The 24,524-nt window shown below is 57.4% G+C and overlaps 1 protein-coding gene across 3 annotated transcripts in view; it reads right to left on the bottom strand.

The window, feature by feature from the left end:
• SGSM1 (small G protein signaling modulator 1) overlaps window positions 1-24,524 on the bottom strand; it is a 44,820-nt gene that overhangs the window by 6,778 nt on the left and 13,518 nt on the right. The window contains exons 4-25 of one of the 3 annotated variants that reach the window (XM_074920695.1): window positions 19,404-19,566; window positions 18,442-18,594; window positions 17,806-17,873; window positions 16,702-16,847; window positions 16,120-16,251; window positions 15,482-15,606; window positions 13,470-13,537; window positions 12,900-13,063; window positions 12,342-12,471; window positions 11,043-11,222; window positions 9,598-9,736; window positions 9,181-9,245; window positions 8,681-8,826; window positions 7,979-8,107; window positions 7,113-7,295; window positions 4,844-4,915; window positions 3,227-3,793; window positions 2,899-3,023; window positions 1,616-1,698; window positions 985-1,094; window positions 618-714; window positions 72-239 (exon numbers count right to left, since the gene is read on the bottom strand). In XM_074920695.1, the coding sequence (XP_074776796.1) occupies window positions 72-239; window positions 618-714; window positions 985-1,094; window positions 1,616-1,698; window positions 2,899-3,023; window positions 3,227-3,793; window positions 4,844-4,915; window positions 7,113-7,295; window positions 7,979-8,107; window positions 8,681-8,826; window positions 9,181-9,245; window positions 9,598-9,736; window positions 11,043-11,222; window positions 12,342-12,471; window positions 12,900-13,063; window positions 13,470-13,537; window positions 15,482-15,606; window positions 16,120-16,251; window positions 16,702-16,847; window positions 17,806-17,873; window positions 18,442-18,594; window positions 19,404-19,566 (3,213 nt within the window). Of the gene's footprint in view, window positions 1-71; window positions 240-617; window positions 715-984; window positions 1,095-1,615; window positions 1,699-2,898; window positions 3,024-3,226; window positions 3,794-4,843; window positions 4,916-7,112; window positions 7,296-7,978; window positions 8,108-8,680; window positions 8,827-9,180; window positions 9,246-9,597; window positions 9,737-11,042; window positions 11,223-12,341; window positions 12,472-12,899; window positions 13,064-13,469; window positions 13,538-14,475; window positions 14,539-15,481; window positions 15,607-16,119; window positions 16,252-16,701; window positions 16,848-17,805; window positions 17,874-18,441; window positions 18,595-19,403; window positions 19,567-24,524 lie in introns of all 3 variants that reach the window. The other 2 variants (XM_074920696.1, XM_074920697.1) reach the window with 2 other exon arrangements.

Below are 24,524 nucleotides of genomic sequence, written 5' to 3' on the forward strand. Positions count from 1 at the left end.
TATAGTCAGACGTGTGCTGCCTACATCAGAGCAGCTGCCACAAATTCAGCCCAAGAGAACACAAGCTGTACCGTTGAAAAACTTGATGATGTCTGTAAAATCCATGTTGTTCTCCAAAATGATGTCCCGGTACATTTCCACCAAAGCCAGGGCTATGAAGAGCACGTAATGTGCAGAGGAAACGTGTGCAGCTGCCCAGATGGTCTCCCAGACGGCGAACACGTCATCGTACACCAGCTCTGTTAACAGAGGGAGAAGCCCAGCAGTTACTACCCCAGTCACGGGTTTGCCATCGTCCTGGCCCCCAGCGGGCACGGCACCGCAGGGAGGACACGCTGCGTGGTTTCTTCCCACAAGAACCTGTTCTAGTTGGAAGCAACAAGCATCTGAGAGACAAACATTCCTGCCTGCGGCGGGTGGCACAGGCTTCGGGACACGAACCCGGCGGAGGCTCAGCAGCAGCTCCGGAACAGCAGGTTCTGTATCTAGAGAAGTCAGCCACAAATCTACCAGGGAAAGCGAAACAGGAGCACGTGGTGAAAAGAGAAGTTCCAACCCTGAAGCTGCGGGGTGCACTGAGAAGCGTGGCAGGCCCTGCGCTCCCTCCCAGCACACACCTCTCTTGAAGTCCAGGAGAAACCATCGGTAGCAGAAGTAGAAATGTGTGTAATCGCCGTTCTGGTGCATCAGCTCAAAGAGCTCAGAGTCCAGAATCTGTCAAGAAAAGGAAACTCATCAGTGTGCAGCGCAGGCACCAGCCATTCCTCTGCCTCCCTCCGTGCCCACGGCTCTCCTACTGCACCACAGCACCTTCCACGCAGCTCCTCCCTCCCTGGCAGCCCTGGCACACGTTGTTCCAGGCTGTCGTTATAGTCCCTCCTCTTTCTCACCCCCAAAAGCTCCTCTCAGCCCCTCCGAGACCCCTGTCCCAAGATCAGCTTCCCCGCTCCGGCCTGAGAGGCCGCCCTGCGGTTGTGCCAGGACCTGGATCAGAGATCTCATGTTGGCAAAGTGGGTGTCCATGGCTCCTCCGTGGGGGAAGTTCTGATTCATCCTCTTCATCAGCTCCGTGAAACAGCTGAAAGCCAGAGCCTCTGCACAGGGAGGGGAGAGAGTCACTGCTCTGCTGCAGCTGGGCCCGCATCCCCCCCGCAGCAGAACACCCCTCCCCGCACACACACCGGGGCTCTGGCTCAGAACAGCCTCACGCTGCTAAAGGTCCTCGCTGTCCCCAGGTCGGGTTCTGGGGGGTCAGACAGCAGCAAAGACAAGCGGGACCTTATGAGGAAGGATTTCTGTCCAAGGGGGGCTGTTGGGCGTTGGAATGGGCTGCCCAGGGCAGGGGGGAGTCCCCGGGATCCCTGGGGGGGTTGAAGAGTCGGGCTGAGCCAGCGCTGAGGGATCTGGGGGAGTTGGGAACGGTCAGGGGGAGGGTCATGGTGGGGCTGGAGGAGCTTCAGGGGCTTTTCCAACCCAGATGGTTCTGGGATTCTGTGACCCTGTCCCCAGCCACTCCACGCCGCACACGGGACCCTCCTGCTGCCAAGGGCCCAGCACGTCCCCCCACACGCTCCCACAAAGGCGTGGGGCAAGCGGAGCGGAGCCACCCACTCACCATCATCCAGGATGACCAGGAGAGGGGCCAGCAGGTCACACATGCCCTGCACGTAGCCAATCTCGATGTGCTGCCAGATGTAGCTGTGGGATTGAGCAGCAAAGGCGACCCATGAGCCCCCCCCGTGCCACCGCCTGCCGCCTCGCCCCTGCCCGTGCCTCCGCTCCCGGGGGCCGGCGTTTCCCCCACGCTGCCGCCAGCGCAGGGCGGCGGGCAGGGCAGATCAGGCCTCTATTCTGCTACACCCGGGCTCCGTCCCTCCACCAGCGGCCTGTAAATGATTTAAGTTCCCGAGGTGACTTATAGGGAAGCCACGGGAGGGTGTTGATCCAGGGCTGTGCCGCAGCCAGCGCACGGGAATCAGCGCAGGGACAAGTGTAATGAAAAAGCACAGCAAGGTGGGGCGGTTGGTCAAAGGGCAGAGCGTGGTAAGAGTTGGTTAATTTATCTCTCATTCTCCCCCTTCCCCCTCCGCTCATCCTCCTGGCGCTCCCTGCCTGCTTCGCCTCCCTGGACCCCGCGTCCCCGGCAGCGACCGGCCCGCAGAGATATCTTCCCTTATTTGGTAGAAGTCAGAACGCGTTCAGAAAGGGCTCAGCGCCGCTGCGGGCACAAGGGAACAATCCTTCCCATCCTGCCCACTAGTTTTCCAAACTCTGCTGTATTGCAGGTCTCATCTCAGCAGAGATCTCCAACTCGGGCTGTCGGATGAAGTGACAGCCCTAATGAAACAGCAGCTTCTCCTCATATTTGCAAGATGAGTATTAATATTTTAGCCTTCGCTGCCCCGAAGCAGCCGCAGCTGCTGAGCTAGAGCTGAACTGAGTCGGTGAATGGCACACAGCAACCTCTTAGTCACAGGGACCCCGCAAAGAGAATCAGAAGCGCACCCAGGTATCGCTGTCTCCTGGGCAGGCACTAACCACTCGGCTGCTTCAGGCACTTCCTCATTAGCACCACAGCTCTGCGGGCTGATCCTCATTAAAACATTTTCTAGATATATCCTGGAGAGCAGCAGGGCTGTGCTGGGCTCAGGCTGCGAGGCAGCACGGCCAGGCAGCCCCGGGGAGCCTCCTGCTTGGGCCACCAACCCAGCCACGGGGCAGAGCAGCACAGGGCAGGACGCTGCTCCCCTCGCTCCGGTGACCGCGAGGACCTCGGAGACGACGAGGGGATTTGGGGGAGGAAGTCAGAGGCGAAACTCAGTAATCGGAATAAAGTCTGAGGCTCCAGCCCCTCAGGGAAACCAAGCACCAGCGCCTGGAGCCCGTGCCCGCTCCCACCTGCACATGATGTTGCGGAGTTTCTCCAGGTTGGCGGGGGTGAAGTACCAGTAGTTGCGGTCACACCGCTGCACGTCCTTCTCGATGCGGTGCAGGTTCACCGTGTACATGTCCAGCAGCTCTGGCTGCCCAAAACAAAAGCCAAGTTGATTTGTTTTCAACTAAAAACCAAAAAAAAAGTTGCAAGGGCAGCGCAGTGCCAGGGCAGGGTTTGGGAGGGGGATGAACAGCCCCCCCCCACACAACCGCGGGATTAGCACAGGGGAAATGCAGGTAAAGAGCGGGGCACCCAGGGAGAACCCCACGCAGCGAGTGAGCCTGGACATACCGAGTAGGTGACACCCGACGAGGAGACAGCAGAGGTCTCGCTGTTGGCCAGATCAGCTACAGCCAGAGAATCCACCTGTGGGTACAAACTCTCCATCTCCGGCTCCTCGGAGAGGTTATCTTCACTCTCCACCAAGCTTTGCTTTTCAGCTTCGCTGTCTGCCCAGCTCTCTACCACAGTCAGGGCCACGGTGTCACGATCTCGCAGGACCCCTGACGAGCTCTCACCCACAGGAACAAAATCCACGCTTCCGCCGGGGGCAAATTCACCTTCCAGGCTGTCTTGGCCCTGCAGCTTCTCCTCCTGCCGGGCACCATCCGTGTCCTGCGGGCCTGGCACGTCGGACCCGCCGGCCTTTCCCTGAGAGCTGCCCGAGGATTTGTTGGTGTCCAGGGCACTGTCCTCGTTGCTGAAGCTGCGCTCCGAGAATCCCGATGCGATGGAGAAGTTCTGGGAAGAGGGGTGGCCAGAATCGGGGGAACACGTGCCGTTGGGAACTGTCCCATTGGGGATCTTGCTTTGCTTGCCATCTTCCATCTGTTCCACCTCATCGACAGACTCAAACACCTGCAAAGCCCGAGCCGAGAGCCCCGTGAGAGCCAGCAACCCCCCCGCACTCAGCAAACCGTTGGGAACGTGGGCACCACAGCCCCAGGAGTGCAGAGAAACTGCAGATAAACTGTAAAACGCGGCTCCTGGGGATGTAATGCCCGTGTTCCCGAGGGTGGGGAGGGAGGAAGATCTGCTCTACGTCTGCAGGGCTCATACAGACAACCACTGGACGAAAGCTCAGAGGACTTGAGGGCATTTTAAACTTAGTAATGCTGTGCCCGGCTGTGGCTCCACGTCTTGGCTATAGTGAGAGAGAGCTTCAGCCTGAGCATCGAGCGCTCTGCTCCATTTTAACCAGACTCTCGGAGGAATTTCTGGGCACAGGCCTCAGCCGTTAGGTTACTCTGCCTGGATCTGGCAGGCAGAGCTTGGTCATCTGCACAACTCGGAGCCCACAGTCACAGAACCATCTCAGCTGGAAACGCCCTTGCAGCTCCTCCAGCCCCACCATGACCCTCCCCCTGACCGTTCCCAACTCCCCCAGATCCCTCAGCGCTGGCTCAGCCCGACTCTTCAACCCCTCCAGGGATCCCGGGGACTCCCCCCTGCCCTGGGCAGCCCATTCCAATGCCCAACAGCCCCTTCTGCACAGAAATCCTTCCTCAGAGCCAGTCTAAAATATCCAGTACCTGCTCCAAAGGACTACGCTTTACTCAGCATCATATACTGGGCTGAACATCATTTAAAGAGGTTGGTTAAAGACGCGGTTACTACCATATGGAGCAGCCAAGGGCCCTCAAGTTTGAAGGCCACGCGGGGTTTGGTCCTTCGAGCCCGGGCAGAGCGGGTTGGTGAATATTAAACACCCCCAGGCAGTGCGCAGGTCTGACCTCAGCGGCTCCAGAAGCAGTTGGTCAGTTATTTACCTCCTCCAAACACCGCTTCTGTTTGCCAGAAATCAGGATGGTAACCGAGCAGCGATGGGCCCGAGCCGGGGCAGAGCCCGGATGCTGTTGGGTGGCCGGTGTCTGAAGGAGCAGGAGGGGACAAAGCGCTGCCACTCACCTGCGTGCTGGAGCTGGAGTCGCTCTGCAGCCGGGCGTGATTCTGTCGGCCGGAGCTGCAGCTCTGCGACGACTGCGAGAGAGAGGGAAAAGGCCAGTGAGAAGGCAAAGAGCGTGGTGTCTGGAGCAGGGGGAGGCTCAAGCCATGCTATCAGAGGTGGGCACATCTGCATGTAAAGAACGAGTAAAAAACGCCTCCAATAAATTCTCATATTTGACCCGTGAAAGACATTCCCATCACACCAACTCTGCCATGCAGATCTGTGAGGCAGCGCCGCGCCCCGCCTCCGCCCGCCACTGACATTTACTGCTGGAGATGACAAAAAACGAAGTCCCGTCCCAGGCTAATCCAGTTCAAACACTGTATGTTTGGGTCTGAAAGGAACTGCTTTCTTCTGGCCTACGGAGAGGTCACGCTGTCTCCCTGGAGCGCAATTTTCTACAAATCTCTGTCCTAATTTGGCAGCAATGCGGCTCACTCCATCTTAGTTTACATAAAGGATGAAGTCACAGGCTATAAAACAATCCCTCCCAGCATATTAATGTTTTTTCCTCTTCTTAAAGGACAAATACTGATGTTTTGAGCCAGAGTCAGCACAGGCAGCTGCTCGAAAAGTCAACAGCACCCTTTTCTGGCTTCCAGCTGAAGCACAGAAGGAAGCGTTGGGCTTTGCAGTGACCAGTTCAGTGCTCTGGGCTCCCAGCTCGTGGGCTCCCACCTCGTGGGCTCCCTCTGAGCGAGTCCTGCCCGCGCGCTGAGCTGCCACACAAGAGCCTGCGGCAGCTCACGCTGTGGGGACGTGGGGAGCGTTGCAGTGACCTCACGCACAAACAATGGGGTTTTAAGAAAACAGGCACTTTCAGAGCGGCAGCAGCGAGTTGTCCCCACCCTACTATTGTGGGTGTTTGCTGGGCAGGGCTCTGATGGAGAGAGGAAGGGCGACAGTTTTCCTCCATTACCATGGGAGCGTTTTCTAACAGGAAATTTCAGGTTGAGCTGAGAAAAGGGTGAACCTCTGCACATATTAACCCACCAGCTCCCCTCCCCGCGCGTCTTCCCGGAGCAGGCACACTGGGATGCAAAAGAACCACCACAGCGGAGATGCTGAGGGGATGGGAATGATTCCTGGGGCTTCAGCAAGGCCGGGCATGCAGCCCAGCCCCGTCATCCACACACAGACCCTGCTTCGGACTCGCCTCCCTGCCTCTCTCCCTCTCTCTCCACACCTGTAGCCTGCGTGGTTGGGTCCAAAAGCATCCACGCCAGTTCCCCAGAGGAAAGCAGATGAGGGCTCCAGGCTTGGCCTCCGTTCCCCTCCAGTGCAGCAACGCGAGGTCAGATAACCCAGCACGGCTCGCTCTGCCTTCTGCGCTCTTCTCCTCCAAGTACAAAACCCCCCACAAACACTCCCTGAACTCTGTACCCAGGACTCTCCTTCCTTTAACAGGCTTCTCCCTCCACACCCTTTGCTTTGGGCTGTGGATCTAACCCCTCACTGCACTGCCAAAGCAAGGCCCACGGAGCTGGGTGCCCTCGCTGCCCCGCAGGCTCCTTCAGAGCTGGCCCTGAGCCACCCCGCTCCTCTTGCCTGCTCCTCCTGCCCGCAGGCAGCGGCCCAGGCCTCCTCCGTGCTGAGCAGCTGAAGGAAAAGGGAGCCAAGAAGCCCACTGACCTGTTTCACAGCCCCTCAGTGCCAGAAACGTGGTCCTCTTCCCTCCTGCTCCTTCAACACCGACTTCCATGGAACTTTGCACCAGGAGCGTGAACCAGGTAACAAGTATCTCTTGTTCTCCAGAAATACCCACGAGGAACGTTTCTCAGGACTGGTGAGAGTGTCTGGAGCAGCTCCAAGAAGAGCTCTGGGCTCCTGGCCGACCCCCTGCCCTCTCCCTGGCTTTAAGACCCTCTGTGCCCACACCCCGACCCGGGGTCAGGGATGCAGAGCTGTTCAGCGCCGCTGCAGATACTGCGGCTGCAAGAACCAAAGCAGATTTGTTTGACTCCCAAGACCTCAATTCAGGCTACAGACCAAAACTTCTGCGTCAGTGCAGCAGCACCCAGAAACTGGGCTCAGACCGCAGCAGATGCCGCCCCTGCTGCTAAACACTCCGGAGGAGCAGATGAAAGAAAACGGGTAAGAGAGCTCCAACCCTAACTCACACGGATTAGTGAGCAACGAGGCGCAGAGGCGGGAGGGAGGGTGAGCAAGAGCCGTGTCTCCGTCCCTCCCCGCAGCGCGGGAGCCTCCCCAAGCCCCCCACGCCCTCACCTCGTTGCTGACCGTTGAGTCGCGGTGCATCATCCTCTGGATGTGGGAATCCAGGCTGGCCCCCGAGGAGCACTTGGCCAAAGCTGCCGCGTGCGACTCCTTCTCCCGCTGCCGGACGATGGCCTCGCAGCCCAGCCACTCTGCCATGGTGTGCTCGTAGCAGGTGCGGATCTGGTCGTCAGCCTGCAGCCACGAGAGAGGGAGGCTCTTTGGACGGCTGTTCTCGGGAGAGCCCAGAAACCAGCACCTCCTGCCCCTCCCAGACACCCTGCACACAGCAGTGAAGCGCACGCTCATGTTAACTGTGACAAGGTGGGACTTAAAGTCACCCACCTGCAGCACAGCACCAGCCAGAGCCTGACCCATAAAACTGCACAAAAATTAGGATGGAAAAACAACCATCCATCTCCTTCCCGCCTTCCAGAGGTGCACAGAACACCAGCAGCCAGCAGCTGCACCCACACAGGGGAGCGTTGAGCTTGGTCCTATCAATTTTAGATTGGATATTAGGAAGGATTTCTGTGCAGAAGGGGCTGTTGGGTGTTGGAATGGGCTGCCCAGGGCAGGGGGGAGTCCCCGGGATCCCTGGGGGGGTTGAAGAGTCGGGCTGAGCCAGCGCTGAGGGATCTGGGGGAGTTGGGAACGGTCAGGGGGAGGGTCATGGTGGGGCTGGAGGAGCTTCAGGGGCTTTTCCAGCCCAGATGATTCTGTGAATTCCTGCTTACCTGGGGCTTTCTCCCACCTCCTATCTACAGCCGCGGTACAGAGGGGACCCAACACCCCGTGGGTTCACACAGACACTTCAAGCTGTGAAATACCCAGGGCTATACACCGGCCTGCCGAGCCGGCAGCACACCCAGACCAACCTCTTTCCTTTCTGCCTCCGTCATCCCAAACTGATAATGGCCCAAAAGGAAGGGCCAGACAGCCTTCCTGATCTCGTGCTGGATCCCGCCGTAGTAGATGAGCCGCAGCAGCTCCTGGTCCTCGTAGCTCTGCGGGGAGAGCTCTGGGTCAGCGCGGGCGCAGCCGGGAGATGCGAGGGCAGCCCCAGCCCAGCCACACCGCCCCGCAGCGCCCGGGGTGCTGCCCAGGCCCTGCCCGCCCACTGCGGCTGCTCTCTCAGAGCTCCCCTTGGGCTTAAGCACAGCCAGAGGCCCACGCGGATGGACATTCTGGGACAACACTGGCTCACCACAGCGCCCTGAAGTGACTCTGAGCCCCGGCAGCGCGTCAGGACCGCGGCAGCAGCCGCAGCTTTCTGGCCATCCCACTGTAACAGCGTGCTGGGACCCCCCACCAGACCACAGCACTGAGGGTGACAGACACTGCTGCAGCCAGGCTGCGAGCAGACACGTGTTACGGAGAGCAGCCTTCATTCTCCAGCTCCCCCGTGTTGAGATTTAGGAGCCCTGTGCTCTGGGCAGGCTGGGGCAGGCTGCCCCACTTCTCTTCTCAAGGAATTCCTCAATTTACTTTACTTTACCACGCTATGACTAGTTAAGCGGCGCTGCCCCGGCCACCCCAAGCCCACCACAACCAGGCTGTCCCCGCAGCGCTGGCCCTACCGTGCTGTCCTGCAGGTATCTCTGCCATATGTCCGCAGTCAGCCCCGCGCGGGCGCTGCAGGGCACGTCGGGAGACACGATGTTGTGGTGAACCAGCGCGGACAGGTGGGTTCGCACCGTGGAGAGGTGTCTGCAATAGGCCAGCCCTGCATCAGGCAGAAGGAAATAGTCAGCCAGAGGACATGGGGGGCTGTGGGGATGAAGGGCAGGGGAAAGCTCTGACCCCGTGGGAGCTGCACCCAGCCTGAGCAGGAAAGCAGGGAGTCTACTGGGACAGGGCGACATCTCGTCACCCTGTGGCACCAGCACTGCTGCTCGCTGGGCTGAAGCCCCAGGATCTCATTTCAGATGTTTGCTCCCAACCCTGAGCGTGTGTGTGCAGGGCCCTGCATGCCACAGGCCCCTGGCCACTGCCCAGCCGCCCCAGCACCACTCCCAGCCCCGAGGCCAGGATTCCAGCCCTTGCCCATCACGGCACCGTGGATGTGCCAAGTACTCACAGCCGTAGAAGGCCCGGGAGAGGATCTGATACTTCATATTGTCACACAAGAGCTTCAGCGGAGCTCTGCCAATGAAAACATAGAGGATGTGAGGAGAGGAATCGCTCCCACACATTCCCCCAGCCCCTGCTTTGACCTGGCTGTTCCAGCTTTGCGTTCAGGGGAGCACCATGGGACCTCTGCCCAGCAATTCCTGCTGCACAGAGCAGCTGAGATGTCCCAGAGGAGGGGACAAGCCTCACTTTATGTCCCACTGGTCCCTGCAAATGGTCCCTGGACAACTGAGCCAAGTGTGAGGCTGGAGACACCACTTGCACCATAACTGCTCTCACCCAGCCACCCCGCTGGGCTTTCACCCGTGACCCTCAGTTTATTTTACCCGTATTTCTCCAAGCAGGCGCAGCAGAGCCGTCGTACCTCTCGTGGCTGCAGCCGTTGGACGGCCCACCGTCAGAGGAGCCGCTCTGAGAGCAGGAGGAGCAGGAGGACTTGCGGGTGCTGGGTTGCCACATGGGAGGCAGGCCAGTGCCCGGCGCGTCCATCAGGTCCTGGGGCACTGTAAGAGGGCGGAGAGGAGCATCAGCTGCTGCCTGGCACAGCCCCGGGGTCAGCTGAGCCACGGGAGGTCAACCGAGAGGAGAGTTTTGATCAGCAAACACAGCAGCATCCCACACTTCCCAGAGAGAGTCCAGCCACCAGGCAGGACCCACAGCAGGTAATCACAGCACCAGCACTGGTGAGCTCAGGAGAGGGGAGGGAAGAAAGATGGGGAAGGAAAGACAGACAGAGAGACAGAGAGACAGAGAGACAGAGAGACAGAGAGACAGAGAGACAGAGAGACAGAGAGACAGAGAGACAGAGAGACAGAAAGAGAGACAGAAAGACAGAGAGACAGAAAGACAGAAAGACAGAAAGACAGAAAGACAGAAAGACAGAAAGACAGAGAGGGAGGGAGGGAAGAAAGCAAGAGGGGGAAGAAAAAGGGGAAAGGAGGAAAATGAAAGAGGGGGAAGGAAACAAAGAGCATTGAAGAGAGAGAGAACCATCTGTTAATTAACTACAGTGCCTTCAGCAAGCTAATCTTAAACTGCCGAGTGCCAACCAAGGCAGAAAACAAACAGCCAACCCAGAGAGACTCGAGACAAGGGGCTGCAACAGACTGCCACACAAAACCCATGACTGAAATCACCCGCTGTCCCAGGAAGAGCAGATCACTGGAAAGGAAAAGCCCCATCTCTCAAACACTGGGATCCCATCCACGACTGCGGGAAAGGCGGGAGCACCCAAATCACAAGAGAGGAGAGAAAGACTTTGATGAAGAAGTTGAGAGGGAGAGCAGGAGCGAGTAGCTCATCATGTTGTCACTTGGTAAATCCCTGCTTCAACTCAGAAGTGCTCCTGGAAGGGCCTCGGACCCTGCGCAGGCCCCGGCCCGCAGAGCGGGCGCCCCCCGAGCCCCCCGCTTAGGGGGGGCCTGGCCTCGATCAGCCCCTGCCCCTCAGTCTTGGGCCTCCCTAGGAAAAAGTCCAACGCGATGAAGGCAAACTGTGGGATACTGAGAAAGATTTCGTGACTAATCATCCTATTTGCTCCTCCTTGGGACTTAAATTGTGGTAGAAATTCCAGCTTCCAGCTGGGAGAGGGCTTCCTCGCTCGCCCTTGGTCTCAGCGACTCCCCCTGCTTGTGATACTGAATAACTGATATTAGCAAGAAAAATGCTGCAATATTCCTAATTCCCCCGTACTGAGCAGGTGCTGATGGGTCGGTGACGGTCAGCAGGGACAGGGGACGCCTCTGCAGGGATTGTCAAGTGACAACAGAGGCGAGCAGTAGCACCAGACACAAACAACAGCCGCATTACACTGATGCCGAGTGGTCCCCAGCGGGGCAAGGGGAGGTCGGGACGTGATGGGGAGACTCAGAAATCGTTTAGGGATCACCACCATCGTGCTCGCAGCTGGAGTCCTCGTGCTCTTCCCTCTCACAGCAGTGATGGAGACCACAGACGCAAGGGATGGGTGAAAATTACCATTAATGGTAACTAGAGACACAGAGAGAGGACAAGGGCGCAAATGAAAAGGGAGAAAGGAAGAATCTGTGGAGAAGAAAGAACTGATGCAGTTCCACCCCCCTCTGGGAAGGTCCACAGGAACCACATAGACTTTGATGATGCCAGCTGAGGAGATTGCAGCAATTCATTTCACAGAAAATCTGGCCCCCAGCATGGAATTTTAAGGGGTAGATCAAAAGGAAGCTACAGAAAGGAGCATTTCTAGCTGCTTATTCTAGCCTCAATCAGATTTTTATCTGACTCACTGAATTGTGTTAGTCAGCTAAAGGCAGGAAGAACTAAGTATAATCTTAACTGATGTTATGGAGGAGTCACAGGAGATGCAATTGCCCCACTCGAGCCTCAAAAATATAGAAACAAGGTTTTGATCAAATTTCATAGCTTTTTAAAAGCACTCTGCAAGTCTTCTCTTGGTTTTCCCCCCTTAGAGTCATCTACGACGTTCCCAGAGGTCAAAAAATTGTTCTTAGTAACCCACAGAAGAGCGAGGACAAATGTACAGTCACTTCAGGCAAGCACATTGTTCAGATCATTCCCAACCAGCCATTAAGAGCCATTTCTGGTCTGGCGAATCCAGCAGCATCCTCTCCGTTGCCTCGTGAGCAAGGGAGCAGACACGGGGCTCAAGCCTGGCAGCACACAGAGAGAGCAGGTGCTGTAACCTCCCCTCTGCGCTGCAGAAGCAACGCTGAAGGAACACTGCTGGTTTTCATGTGGCACCGGCTGGTGACAGCAAGAGAAGAATCAGCCCTGGAGGCTTGTGATGGTGAAAAGTGACCCCCAAGGAACATGACCAAAGGTGAACTTCACTACTCAAATTATGTACCAGGATTCTTTTTTCCAACCGTTAAGGCAGTCACAGCTTGTTGTGCAGCTGCAGAAATGGACTTGGTAGTGAGTGGAAGGTTAAAACAAGAAAATAAAAGCCCCAAACCAACAACGTTGAACAAAAGGCAGCACTGCCACAGGCCAAGCCCGTTTCTCTGGGCCACCTCCTGGCCCGATGGGCCGCGTGCCCATCAGCGCAGCGTCCCCGGCTGCTCACCCCCCTCCCCGTAACCCCCTGACCCCCCCCGCCAACACACTCACCAAATTCCGACTGTGTCCCCGGGTAGATTATTCTGAAAACGTAATCTGTGGCTTCATCATCTTCCTTGTCGGACGTGGACTCGGAGGAGCCCTGGGGACTTCGCTTCCTCAGCTTGGGAAACACCTTCCCCTAGTGAACAAAACCTGCTCTTCACGAGCTGCCCCACGCCCGACCGCGCGGGCCAGCGCAGTCACTGCCTCGCTCGCCAAACTCCTGCCCAACAACAGCTTCATCGGCCTAGATGAGGTTTGTGTGTTCCCTGGGCCGGAGCAGCCTTTGGACTGAGCTTTCAGTCACCCGGGGGATCGATCAGCCTGTCTGTGCGCAGGGTACGGACAACCCCCGCGGCACGGCCAGCGCTCCCACATGGGTCTGTTTAGCTGGGCAAGGCCCTGAGCTACAGCAAACCAACCTGCCTCAAGCCCACCTTCCTCCTTAGTTTTGGGAGGGGGATTGTTTAAAATGCAGCAGCCGCTAACGTCAAGCAGAGGGTCCCTCCCCAGCAGCTCCGCCCTGAGACCCTGCGCAAGGAACAAGCCCAGTTTTGGGGTGCCTACCTTTCCCCGCTGCGACCAGAGGGGTGGATCCAGCTGCCCGTGGGGCAGGAGGCCGTTCTCCAGGCAGGACAGGAACTGCAGCAAGTGCCCTCCTCTGGGGAACCGCAGCGGGGGCCTCTGAATCCCGTCCTGGCTCACCAAGACGACCGTGCCACCGCTGTCTACTATTAGCAACGGTGACAGCAGAGAGAAGACACAGACGTGAATGAGGGAAACATTACCAGTCAGAAATGCAGAGGGCAGGCAAGAAAGCTCAGGGAATTGTCTTTCTGGTATGGAAAAGACTTTCTTCCTTGTTTGGATTCTTCTCCAAGTCTGTGAGAAGTCTGGGGCCTTGGAGAAGGCTGCTCTGGGATCACACCCTTAAAAACCACAGAGCACTGCTCTGCAGGGAGCACTGCCCGGCCGAGCACCACAGCCAGGAGCTGGTTTAAAGGTTTTCCTAGGCACTTACACAGCAGTGAGCACCCAGAGCTCTGGGCATCTGCCCTGGAGCAGAAGCAGAACATCCCCAGAGGGATCTGATGTCAGGGCGGTAAGAGCCTCCAGCAGCCCCCGCTCTGGCCTTACCTTGCTGGTGGCAGTGCAAATAGACGATCTCCTCCAGGCGAATAGTCATGGCATAGTCCCAGTACACGCTGGAACAGAGAAAGAGAGGAAGTCGTGAGCTTCAGGGATGCAAGAGGTTCTGCTTCTCCTCACATCAGCTCCAGCTACCCTGGCTCCAGGGGAAGCCACAGGAACGGTGAGGTCCCAGCAGCACCGCGACTGCCGCGAAGGCAGCCCGAGTGACAGCGTTCCTCCAGAACCAGCAACTGTCCCTGCCGCTACGGCTCAACCAGGACAAGTCCGATCCCACCTGCCCTGGGCTGTTTCTTTACCCTCACGTCGTTCCCAGACACGGACAATGTTCCCACGGATCCTGGCACGGGCAGGGAGGGATGTGGAGCCCTGCAGAGCTGAGGACTCTCCTCCGGGCACCCCGGAAAGGACTCCCCACCCTGCTGTGGTGCTGGAAGAACCCCACGGCCCTGGTGGGAGCAGCCCCAGAGCCCCAAGGGAACGTGGCAGTGCAGTCCAAGCCCGGGCTGCTCTGCTGAGCTCCTGTCCCTAGTAGAAGGGGAAACAAGGAAACAAACCCTTGCTGCTTTTTTTTTTTTTTCCCCCCCAAAGCTGAAAATATTCGGTCCCACTTGCTTCTGCTTGAGAACTGCACGCCCTCAGCACAGGCACCTCGAGGTGCATGAGCAAATCTAGAAAGTGCTGGGAGAGCTGCTGGTCACCGGGCAGGGCAGAGGGTCAGAGGGTCACCAGAGGAAACCGGGGAAGGAGATCTGGCCAGGACACACGTGGCCTCATGCAGGGTTTCATTTCGGTGGGGAGCCTAGCAAGAGCACTGCTCTGGGAGGGTGCCAGCGTTTAATAACATCCCACTTCTTTGCAGCAAAGCAATTTCCAGATTCTGAGCAGCATCATCTGTCACTTTACAAAAATAGTGCTTAAAATAAAGGCTCATGAAGACAGTTAAGGATGGGGAGGGGTGTGTAAGAGTCACTCCTCGTAGATTCATACTTACTTTGTCATCTGACTCCTCTCTTCCTTGGTCACGTCTTGACACTGGGAAGTTTTAGAGCTTAGGCTGATGCCCAAGTCAAGAACTCAGAAAAGTAGTGTGGAGATGAAAATAGCATTTTAGGGGCAGGGTACCAGGCATAACAGAAAGGCCCAGGGGCCAAGAAGAAAGGGGAGATGAAAAGAACACAGGTAAACAAAACCCCAAAAACTACAATTGAGGATAAACAAAACTGAGAACAAGTTTTGCTGAAGAAGATCTTTATCCTAGATCAAAGAATCACGTGTCCTAATCACTCCAGATTTCCCGAAGCATTTGCTGGTGGAAAGGGATTTTGTTTGCTTTCGTTTCTTGGGCAAATTAGGACGTGGCATGATGCTGTAGTTTGTTGGGAGGACTGCAGCCACCCGAGAAACGCCCGCAGTCCGCGAGGCAATCCCAGGCAACGGGGCATGGCAATACACCCTGCCCAGCGAACCGAGCAGACTTCAACCCTCCTGGGGGAACAAGCTCCAGGGAACCGCTGAGCCCAGGGACTCTGAGTAGCTCAGGTGCAGCCTGCACTGAAGCAGCACCACAGAACGGCCCGCGCCGTGCCCGGGGTACGGTTATCTGGGGACGGCTGGCGGCCCCGCTCTGCAGATACTCCTCCCCTGCTTACGAGCAACTCGGCTCCCCAGATTAAAATAACCAGGATAAACCTGAAAGCACTGTGGAGTGGGTAGAAAGGGCACTCTCCTGAGAAAACCCCCGAGGGCAGCAAATGAAACCACTTCGCATCTCTCGGAACGCGCACCCCCCAGCTCCCTCGCTGAGCGCTTCCCAGCAGAGGGGCACTAGCACAGCACACAGCCCCCCTCCCCTCCCCTGTTACAGACCCGGGGGTGATGGCTTTGCTCTGCAGTCAGTAGGAAAACTCACTGATGGACACCAGATCCGAGCTCTGAACCCGGGGAACATCATTTGCCTCCCCTCTGCCCCGCGGCAGGGCGCACTCGGAGCCAGTCACCTCTTCTCGTAGTCCAGGTCCCCCACGGAGCCGTTCATCAGCTGGTTGGGAGTCCACTTCAGCGCCATGATGTCAGCAGTCTGGTGGAGGGACAGATACCCCGGGATCGCCTCCATGTCGTCCCGCTGCGGAACGGAAAGGCAGGGAGAGCACGGGCTGGTGAGGGCAGGCTGGGTGACGCCACGGGTACGAAGCACGGAGGCCAAGCCGCGGCCTGGGGCCCAGCCCTGGGGCCCAGCACAGCCCGGCCTGCTGCCCCGGAGCCACCCGCTCCCCCCCGGCAGAGACAAGGGGACACCTGCCCGCTGGGAAGAGAGCCGAGCACGGCCCAGGCAAACTCCACCTCAGCAGTTTGCATTTCCCTTATTCAACTAGAGTAAGCAGAAAGGGACAGGAGGTGGGTTCTGTGGCCTCTGCTCGGGGAGAGGAGCCTCTTTCTACTCGGACAGAAAAGCAGAGCTCTTCATTCCACTGGGAGGATCCACACCACCGGAACCTCAATAAACGCAGCCCAGGCACTGCCTTCCCAGATTCAAAACGACTCAGTGCTTCTCCCCGTCAAAGCGCCGCTCGGGACAGAACTACCTGGCGGGGAGCAGAGCAGCGTTTCAAAGCCCAGATGCCCAGCAGGTACTCACTGGCTGCACCAGGACGTTGTTCTTGCCATAGAGGAGCGTGGCTCGGGAATTCTGGTGCAGCGACTCCACGTAGTCCCTGGCAGACAGCGACGGCCGGTCATCCATACTGCCACTCGAATGCCTTTTCTGAATCTGGAACAGAGCCACCCACAAACGTGAGGTGAGCACTGACGCCCTTGCTTTCAAAACGCTTCTCTTGAAAGCTCATTCCCTCCTCATTTATACACTTAGAGAAGTCGCTACTAGAAATCTTCCCCTTTGCGTCCTCTAAGAGGATTCCTGGCTCTGGCCAAGCTCGATTCTGTACTCAGAGAAGCCCCAGGAGTGCACTTTGTTTGCAATAAACAGAGCAGCCTTCAGCTGCCTTTGCTTTTCCTTCATACACGATGTTCTCAAAGGGCAGAGAGCCCGTGAGGCAGTGCTGCGTTGGTCCAGCACACCTGCCAGTCTCCATGGCCCAGATTCCCAGCACTTCTGGCTGGAAGACCTCAGTCAGCTGCCCTTTTCGACCTTCCCTCATCCAGAGGCCTTGCCAGCCCTCTTCCAGCCAGCGCTAGCCGGGGCTGTCCCTCCCACACTCACGCAGAGCGCCGGGCGCTTGGTGGGCGAGTCCTGGCGACAGTGTGAGCTGTGGATCCGGTGCCTCTGGACCAGCTCGTCAGCCGAGGGGTCTGTCCAGAAGTGGTCAGCAGTCTTCATCTTGGTGTACTCCAGCGCACAGGGCCCCACTGCGCCGAGAAGGAAACGGCAAACAGGAGTCAGTGGTGGTGTTCCCACAACCGCGGCCACCTCACAGAATCATCTGGGTTGGAAAAGCCCCTGAAGCTCCTCCAGCCCCACCATGACCCTCCCCCTGACCGTTCCCAACTCCCCCAGATCCCTCAGCGCTGGCTCAGCCCGACTCTTCAACCCCTCCAGGGATCCCGGGGACTCCCCCCTGCCCTGGGCAGCCCATTCCAACGCCCAACAGCCCCTTCTGCATAGAAATCCTTCCTCAGAGCCAGCCTGACCCTGCCCTGGGCAGCTTGAGGCCATTCCCTCGGGGCCTGGCGCTGGGGCCTTGGCTCCAGAGACTCATCCCCCCTCTCTGCCCCCTCCTGGCAGGGAGTTGCAGAGGGCCAGGAGGTCTCCCCTCAGCCTCCTCTGCTCCAGACTGACCCCCCCCAGTTCCCCCAGCCGCTCCCCAGCAGACCTGTGCTCCGGACCCTGCCCCAGCTCCGCTGCCCTCTCAGACCCCCAGTGTCTCAGAGCAGGCAGCAAGCATCAGGCTCAGCACATGCTGCTGCGTTGTGAAAGATCAGAGAAGAATTCAGAGGGTTCGGCAGCCCTGGCAGAGAGCAACAACCCACTGCCCGAGCGGCTGTGCGCACGCCAAGCCCCATGCTGTGGCATGGCACTGCTTCCCAGAGCCCGCCCCAGCCCTGCTCCATGCCTCTCAGAATTACCAAAGCCTGTCAGAATCACTGTGAAGCTTGGGGAAATCCCCAAGCCCAGTTTTGCAACTCTCCATCTCTAGGCACCGCTCCACAGCTGCACAGCACGTGCTCTTTACACGCACGCCACAGGGCTACCTGCACAGAGCTATTAAGTTTTCTGAAGTTCTTACTGGGAAACAAGTGCATTTCACATCCCAGATCACTGCTCTGGAAAACAAGCTATCAAAGGAGGGTAAGAGGAAAGCGTTACCCAGTAAAGATGCAAGAATTGGCCCATCCACAGGATCCATCAGAAGAGCTTCTTTCTCATAGTACTTACTAGTAGGAAAAAACCACAAAGAGAGAGTAGAATACTGTAGCACTTCAGCCCCCTGGGACTACAAAATAATAGAGACAGTGGTTTTAAATCACTGTAATGCCCTTCTCTTTCTGTATCACTCCTTGATGGTGAAAGGGCAAGAAGCCCTTAATAGGCTGTTTCTGCCAGCTCTGAAATTCCTGGGGAATACAGGCCCTCCTGCAGCACACTGCAAGCACCACATCTCCTGACAAACCACCCCCAGGGCTGGAGGTGGCACCTCCCCGGGACAGGACACCTCAGCATGCAGCTGCCAGAAGACAAGGACGACGCAGTCCCCGACAACCCAGCCATCAGCAGGGCGAGCGTGGCCTGTCTTTATTTTAGGGAGCATATGGTGGCCACCGGCAGCAGGGAATCAGAGTCCCTGTGCTGGGCACAGGGCAACACAACGGGCCTGTCCCATCCAGGGAATTCTCCAGCCCGCTGGGACACAGCTCAGCCAGCAACACCTCCAGCACCATCGGAAGGGGCAGGTGCTGGTAGTGAGTTGGGACGGGCGAACGGTTGGCCTGTGCCAGCACTCACCTGCTGTTTTCTACCAAGTAATGCACGATTTTATCCAAGACCTTTTCAAAGAGGGCTGTGCGGATCCAGAGGTGCTTGATGGCTTGAGGAGACAGGTTGGGCAGCTTCGGCATCTTGCGCACGTTCTCCGGGATGCCCTGGACTTGATTTCGTCTTTAGAAGTAAGAAGGCAAAAGACAACAATATCACTGGCTCATCACCGAGCTCTGCGGGCGCCCTCGCAGCATCTCAAGGGGCAGGAGGTTGGTGTTTCAGTGGTGCTGACGGTGCTGGATGGGGGAAGCCCGGGGAACTGCATGGGGACAGGGCCCTGGAGACTGCTCTCTTCATCTATTCCACCCCCTGCTCCAGAAGGCCCACATCTGCAGTTGAAAACTGACTTCACTAAACCAGTTTCCCACTGTAAAAGGCAGCCTAGAACAAGCTCCTGCCTCAGCAGAGTCCTCCAACCCACACACCTTCTCCACCAGTGCCTGAGGACAGAGTTCACAAGCAAAGCAGCTTATCCTAGGACAGCATAACGATTCCTGCCCCCAAGTAGCTGCTCCGTCCATCTCCCTGCTTCCTGACCAAGGATGAGTAAGCCACTCTCAAACAGAAGTTGAAGTAGTGCAGGTTCAAGCCCTGTACATTGAGGCAGACCAAATTTGGTTCCGGTTGGCTTAGCGCACCGGTCCATAAACTGTGCCAGTTCAGGAGCAAACAGGCATGAGACAAGAGGCAGGGGGAGTGAGAACTCGTCCATCCCAGCTTAAACCACAACCGCAACCCTCAAGTTTCCTAGAAAAGCAACCCGTTCAGTCAAGATATCAGAAGTACAGGACAGGACTCTGCTCCCCCGAGAGAGAAATTCCTCCTGTAGAGGCTCAAGCTGGACATCACAACCCACAGCCACACCCGAACTCCACACCCATGCCAAAACACCAGCGACCTGCGGGGTAACAGCAGCGCCGGTGCCTTACGCGTTCTCGATGAGCTGCTCCAGGTCTTGCACTTTCTTGCAAAGCTCCTCTGCCAGAGGAAAGCTCTTTCCCACCTTCATAAACAGCGCCGCGATCTTGTTGCTGCGCAGGAATCCTGCCGCCCTCCGCTTCAAGCCGTACAAGACACAGGCCTCCACCGCAGCTGCAACAGAGCGGAGCCGTTCCTGAAGCAGCAGGAGAGCTCGGGGCTCACGTCACAACAGCCGGTCTCCTGCTGCACCCGCGACCTCACTCCGCAGCAGGAACGGTTCCCAAGAGGAAACCAGTGCCACGTTCTGCTTTTGCCTAAGCAGATGGGAGATTAGGGAACCCAGATGGTTTTTGACCCAAAGCAGTGGTGATGCAGCTTTTCTGCCTGTGGAGTCATCAGTTCTGCTGATTATATAGAGGTACAGCTTTAGTTTTGGAAAACTGAAAACTGAGGTTAGCGCAGTCTGTTGTTCAGTTCAGCTAATCTGGCTTGATGGAACTACACACAAACTGTGGGTGTGCCAAGACTGCTTCAACGGAGAGTGAACTTGTGCCTGCTAAGTAGATCCAGGGTGTCCCTGAAATCACCTGGGATGGACTAGTCAGGCACACTAACTTGTTTTGGACTGGCTTAGCTGACCAAGCACCAGCCCAAAGAGTCCTTGCTAGACTAGTGGTGAAATGGGAACGTGCAGCTTTCGGACCACAAAGGTGGTAGCTCTGGGCCACCAGCAGCGAGCTGGGGGTGCTGGTGTGCCAGGCTGGCAGCCTGGAGGAGGATTTACCAGAGAGCTTTGCTCCTTCATAAAAACAGAGCAGGAGAGAGGACCTGGGCCGCCGTGCTCGCAGCCCTTTGTTCCAGAAGCGCCAGGATCCAGCTCTGCTGCAGGATACCCTGAATGCACATGAATGCTAATGCTGGAAAAATCTCAGCGTGCACGGAGGTCGCATCCTGCTCCCAGGCTGTGCTGGCACAAGCGCTGTTCCCAGAGCGGCGACCGTCCCAGCGGAGGAGCCACGGCTCATGGCGGTACCACACGGGCCAGGAGCTGCCGAGAGCCCGCTCACACGGAGTCACCCAGGCTAAGCCTGTGGGACTGAACAGCTGATCTCTGGTTTAACAACCTGAAGCTAAGCGTGGCTGTACACCACACAGCGACGGGCTGAACACGTCTGAAACGGCTTCAGGCACGGGAGTGGGACAGAGGGCAGGCTGGGGAGGGACTGCCAACCCCGCACCAGACCCGGGTCCCGCTGCAGGCTCAGTGCAGGAGTCCCTCTCCTTCCCCTCCAGCGTGCTCGTCAGTCCAGCCACCATCGTTAATCAGGGGGCTAGATGGACAGATGGGATGTAAAACTTTGATATAAGGCAGAGAACATCCCCACCTGGCCTTCGGAAAAATGTCCTCATCAGACATGCAACAACTGACTGCATCTTCTCCAGGCAGGGTAATTGCTTTGCTATGCAGACAAACAGGCTGACATTCTCCTCGCAGTTTGCAGAGAAACCAAACAACTCCCTGAAGTTTTCCCCTCGGCCCAGTCTGAGGGATGGGTACGGCTGGAACAGGAGCTTTCACCACACTGTGCTGGGATGGTCCCAGTGTGAAGGAGAAAGCTCGGGAGCAAGAGACAGGCACACTGAGGATTTCTAAAGCAGCTGAGGAAATGAGGCAATTTTTTCACAAATAAATCCCAGTGTTTACACAAACGTTTTCCTGAAAAACCTAAAGGCAGTAAAGAACCTGGGAATAAACCCCAGGCAATGCCAGCAGCTCAGTCTGGCGTCAGAGACCCTCCCAGCCGGGCAGTGACTCAGCTGGCTCCTCGTAGCCGGTGCCCGGCAGTTAAGGACCGTGCAAGGCTTCGCCTAACTCCCTGCACTCACCAGACCACAGCGAGTGCCCGGCGAGCACCAGCACCCTGCCCGGGCGGGCAGCGAGGGGCAGGCAGCGAGGGGGAGCCCACAGGCAGCTCTGCCGGCGCCGGGAGACAGCGATGACTCCGCAGAAACCTGCGCACACGTAGCGGCTCCAGAGGCAATCTGTTTGCCAGAGTCCCCTGGGAGGGCGCGGGATGGATGTCTGGTGTCAAACACAGACTTATTAAACAGGCTGATCAAAGCACTGGAAAATTACACGGACCCACAGTTCTGCGGGCTATTGATCTGGGCCTGACAAGAAGCTTTCTGGCGTGGCGGCACCCCTCCTTCCCCAGGAAGCCGAGCCAGCCGCGCTGAGCCTTCCCCGCAGCGGCCCAGCAGATGCTGATTCGCCTCTCGCCTGGAAAGGCATTTTTTCCTACAGCTGAACAACTCTATGGAGACATTAAAAAAGACATTTCATGCAGACCCATCAGCTCGCAGGGCTGCGAGATGCTCTCATTATCCCTGCCCTGCTTAGTGCCATGCCCGAGTTCACCGCCGAGCAGGCAGGGCGGGCGGGCAGCATCTGAGGCGCTGCCAGACATACCCTGTGCTAACAGCAGAAAAGCAACACATTTGGGCCAGCCAAGTCCTCCTCACCCAGTACCAGCCACTGAGAGCTGCTGGATGGATGTCTAGTTTTTAAACAAAGCCCTTCACAAATCTTCCTGAAGCCCAAATACGCTGCAAACACACCCATGCATGGATGGGTCTTACTTGCAGCTGCGAATTAAGACCAGCCAGCTTCCTGGCTTAGGGACCAACCGCAATAAGACCCACGCCTCCCTCACGCACCCCCCAAATCACCCCACCCCACGGCCCTTCATTCATTCGTTCTGTGCTCCAAGGCTGAAATACAAGTGACAGACACAAACAACCCTCCTGCCTGAGACTGCACCCAGTCCTGCCCATTTTAGCGCCCGACCACGGAGCTGGCATCTCCGGAAAGCTCAGCCCTGTCCCCACTGGTAACCTCCCACAGTGGAGTCAACCACAGCCAAGCGAGCTCAGGAGTGAGCTGGAGTGGAACTGGAAGCAGAAAAGCCACAGCTTTGGTTTTGGAATGCAAGGTTACTCTGACTTACAGCCAAAGAAGAAATCACAGCAGCACCTTCAAAACCCGAGACCGAACTGAGGGTGAGGCCTCGGGGACCACACGCCCACGTCAGCCCGTGTCTGCTGCCAGCACCACCTCCCCCTCCTCCAATTTGTACTTTGGGGGATTTCCCTGTTCTCGAGCAGCTCTTTTGAGGGGCCTCAGCCTCCACAGCGAGTGCCAGCCCGGCCGGGCTCCAGCGCTCACCTGGGGCAGCCAGACACGGTGTGAGAGCAGCGCTGGATTTGTGGCAGTCCCAGCTCTGCTAAGCCATCAGCTGTCAAATTAATTATGCTGCCAAGCAGCAACTTATCAGGGCCTAGTTTTCTGCCAGCTGCACGAGGTAACAAGAGGCCAGCAAGGCAATGAGCCCAAAAAGCCCCTCTGTGCCTCACACCCACCCTCGTAGGCCAGAGAGAAAAGTCATGCAAGCAAGCCTTCAGTCATCAGCATCTGTCACCAACGCCATAGACTGACCCTCTCCAAAACGCTTCTCCTGCCAGCAAAGCTACACACAGCTGCGCAGACCCCAAGGAAAAACCCTCCCTGTGCTCTCCCAAGGGCTCATAAACTAAGTGTATCAGGTCCGTGCTAAATCCAGGGATAGTGGTAGATTTTTTTTTTAACCTTATGATTTTTTTAAGCCCAGTTCATAACTTACTGTCACCACTGCAAACAGACACTGCAAAGAGAAAGACTCTCCCCATCCCTACAGCAGAGACTCACAGTGCAGGGGTTCTGTGCAGCTACACCCAGGCAAGGGGGAAGTTTGATTTCTTGGCAAAAGACTAAAGATATTTGAGATCCTGAGAGCGCTCTGGCCCGGCACAATTCAAACGGCTCAGGGGCTGAGTGCGAAGGCAGCCTTGGCACTGATGTGGACAACAAACCCCCCCAGCTCACGCAGGCCCCCAGCCCCGCTGCCAGCTCTCCATCAGCCTCCCAGGGCAGCGTCAACATGACAGATGCCAATCCATGTTTTTCTGCTTCAAACCCTTCCCTTGCAGGCAAAACAGGGCAGCTGCCCTTTCCTGCCAGACCACTGCTCTCATCAGAAAGGGTTTGCGGTACGCTGGCTACACAGAGGATGAGGAGGGCTCAATGAGGAGGGCTCTGCAGGGCAGGTGGCTCTTCCCAGAGAAAAGGGCAGCTCTGCCTAGCCAGAGCCAGGCTTGCAGCACGCTCAGCGTGTCAGATTATTTATAAGCTCACCCAGCTCACGGAGAGCCACGGCACCCAGGAAGGTGCACATACCATCCAAATGAGAGAGCAACAGCAGACGGACCAGAGGGTGTGGACACTAGAAGCCAGTGAACGTGCAGCAGCAGCATTAAGAAGCCAGAAGGAACCAACGAGCCCTCCGTGCCTGGATGCCTCAAGCTCCGTGTCGCAGGAGGCTATAAATAATTCCAGGCTGCAAAGCCTCGTGCTGCACAGAACAGCAGAGAATGAGTCACACCTTGAAGTCTGTTCTGCTCATTCGATGCCATTCGGGCGGCAGTGTACAAAGGCACAGAGGCCTGAAACAAGCATCTGCATGGCTTTTATGTGAGGGCCCAGGAGAAAAAGGAAGACGACAGCCTCTTTGCTCTCTGAAGCAGAAAAGGAGACCTCCCAGCTCCCTCCTCTTCTGTGCCCGTCTGTGGATGCTACTGCCTCATTCAGCAGCGACAGCGCTGCACGAGCCTTCTCCGAGCAACTTCTCCTGAAGCGAGTTGTCATCGCTTCTGTCATTTTCTTCCTAGCCTCCAAATTAGCAAGCTGCCCTTCAGCTATTTGTAAACCGAGGAGTGCGGCTCCCACTCCGCAGGCTGCCTGCAGCGTTTGCTCAGCAGCAGCCACACGGGCCCAGCCTGGGCGTGCGGGAAGAGCCGCTGCCCGTAACTCAGCAAACGTCTCCGCTGAGAGCGACCGGCACGGCAAGCGGGTCAGGCTGCAAAGGGGCACCCCCCTCCCTGGGAGCCAGGGCTCCTGGTGCTGGTCCCCTGGCACCTTCAGTCCTAGGGCTGAGCCACAGGGCCACAGAGGAGCTTCTTGCTTTGCCCTTTAAAGAAACTTTCCAGCCCCCAGAAACCTTCTCCGGTGCTCGGCGCTGGCCTGCTGAGCTCTG

Source organism: Athene noctua, chromosome 17 (genome assembly GCF_965140245.1).
Source record: "Athene noctua chromosome 17, bAthNoc1.hap1.1, whole genome shotgun sequence".
Lineage (NCBI taxonomy): Eukaryota > Metazoa > Chordata > Aves > Strigiformes > Strigidae > Athene > Athene noctua.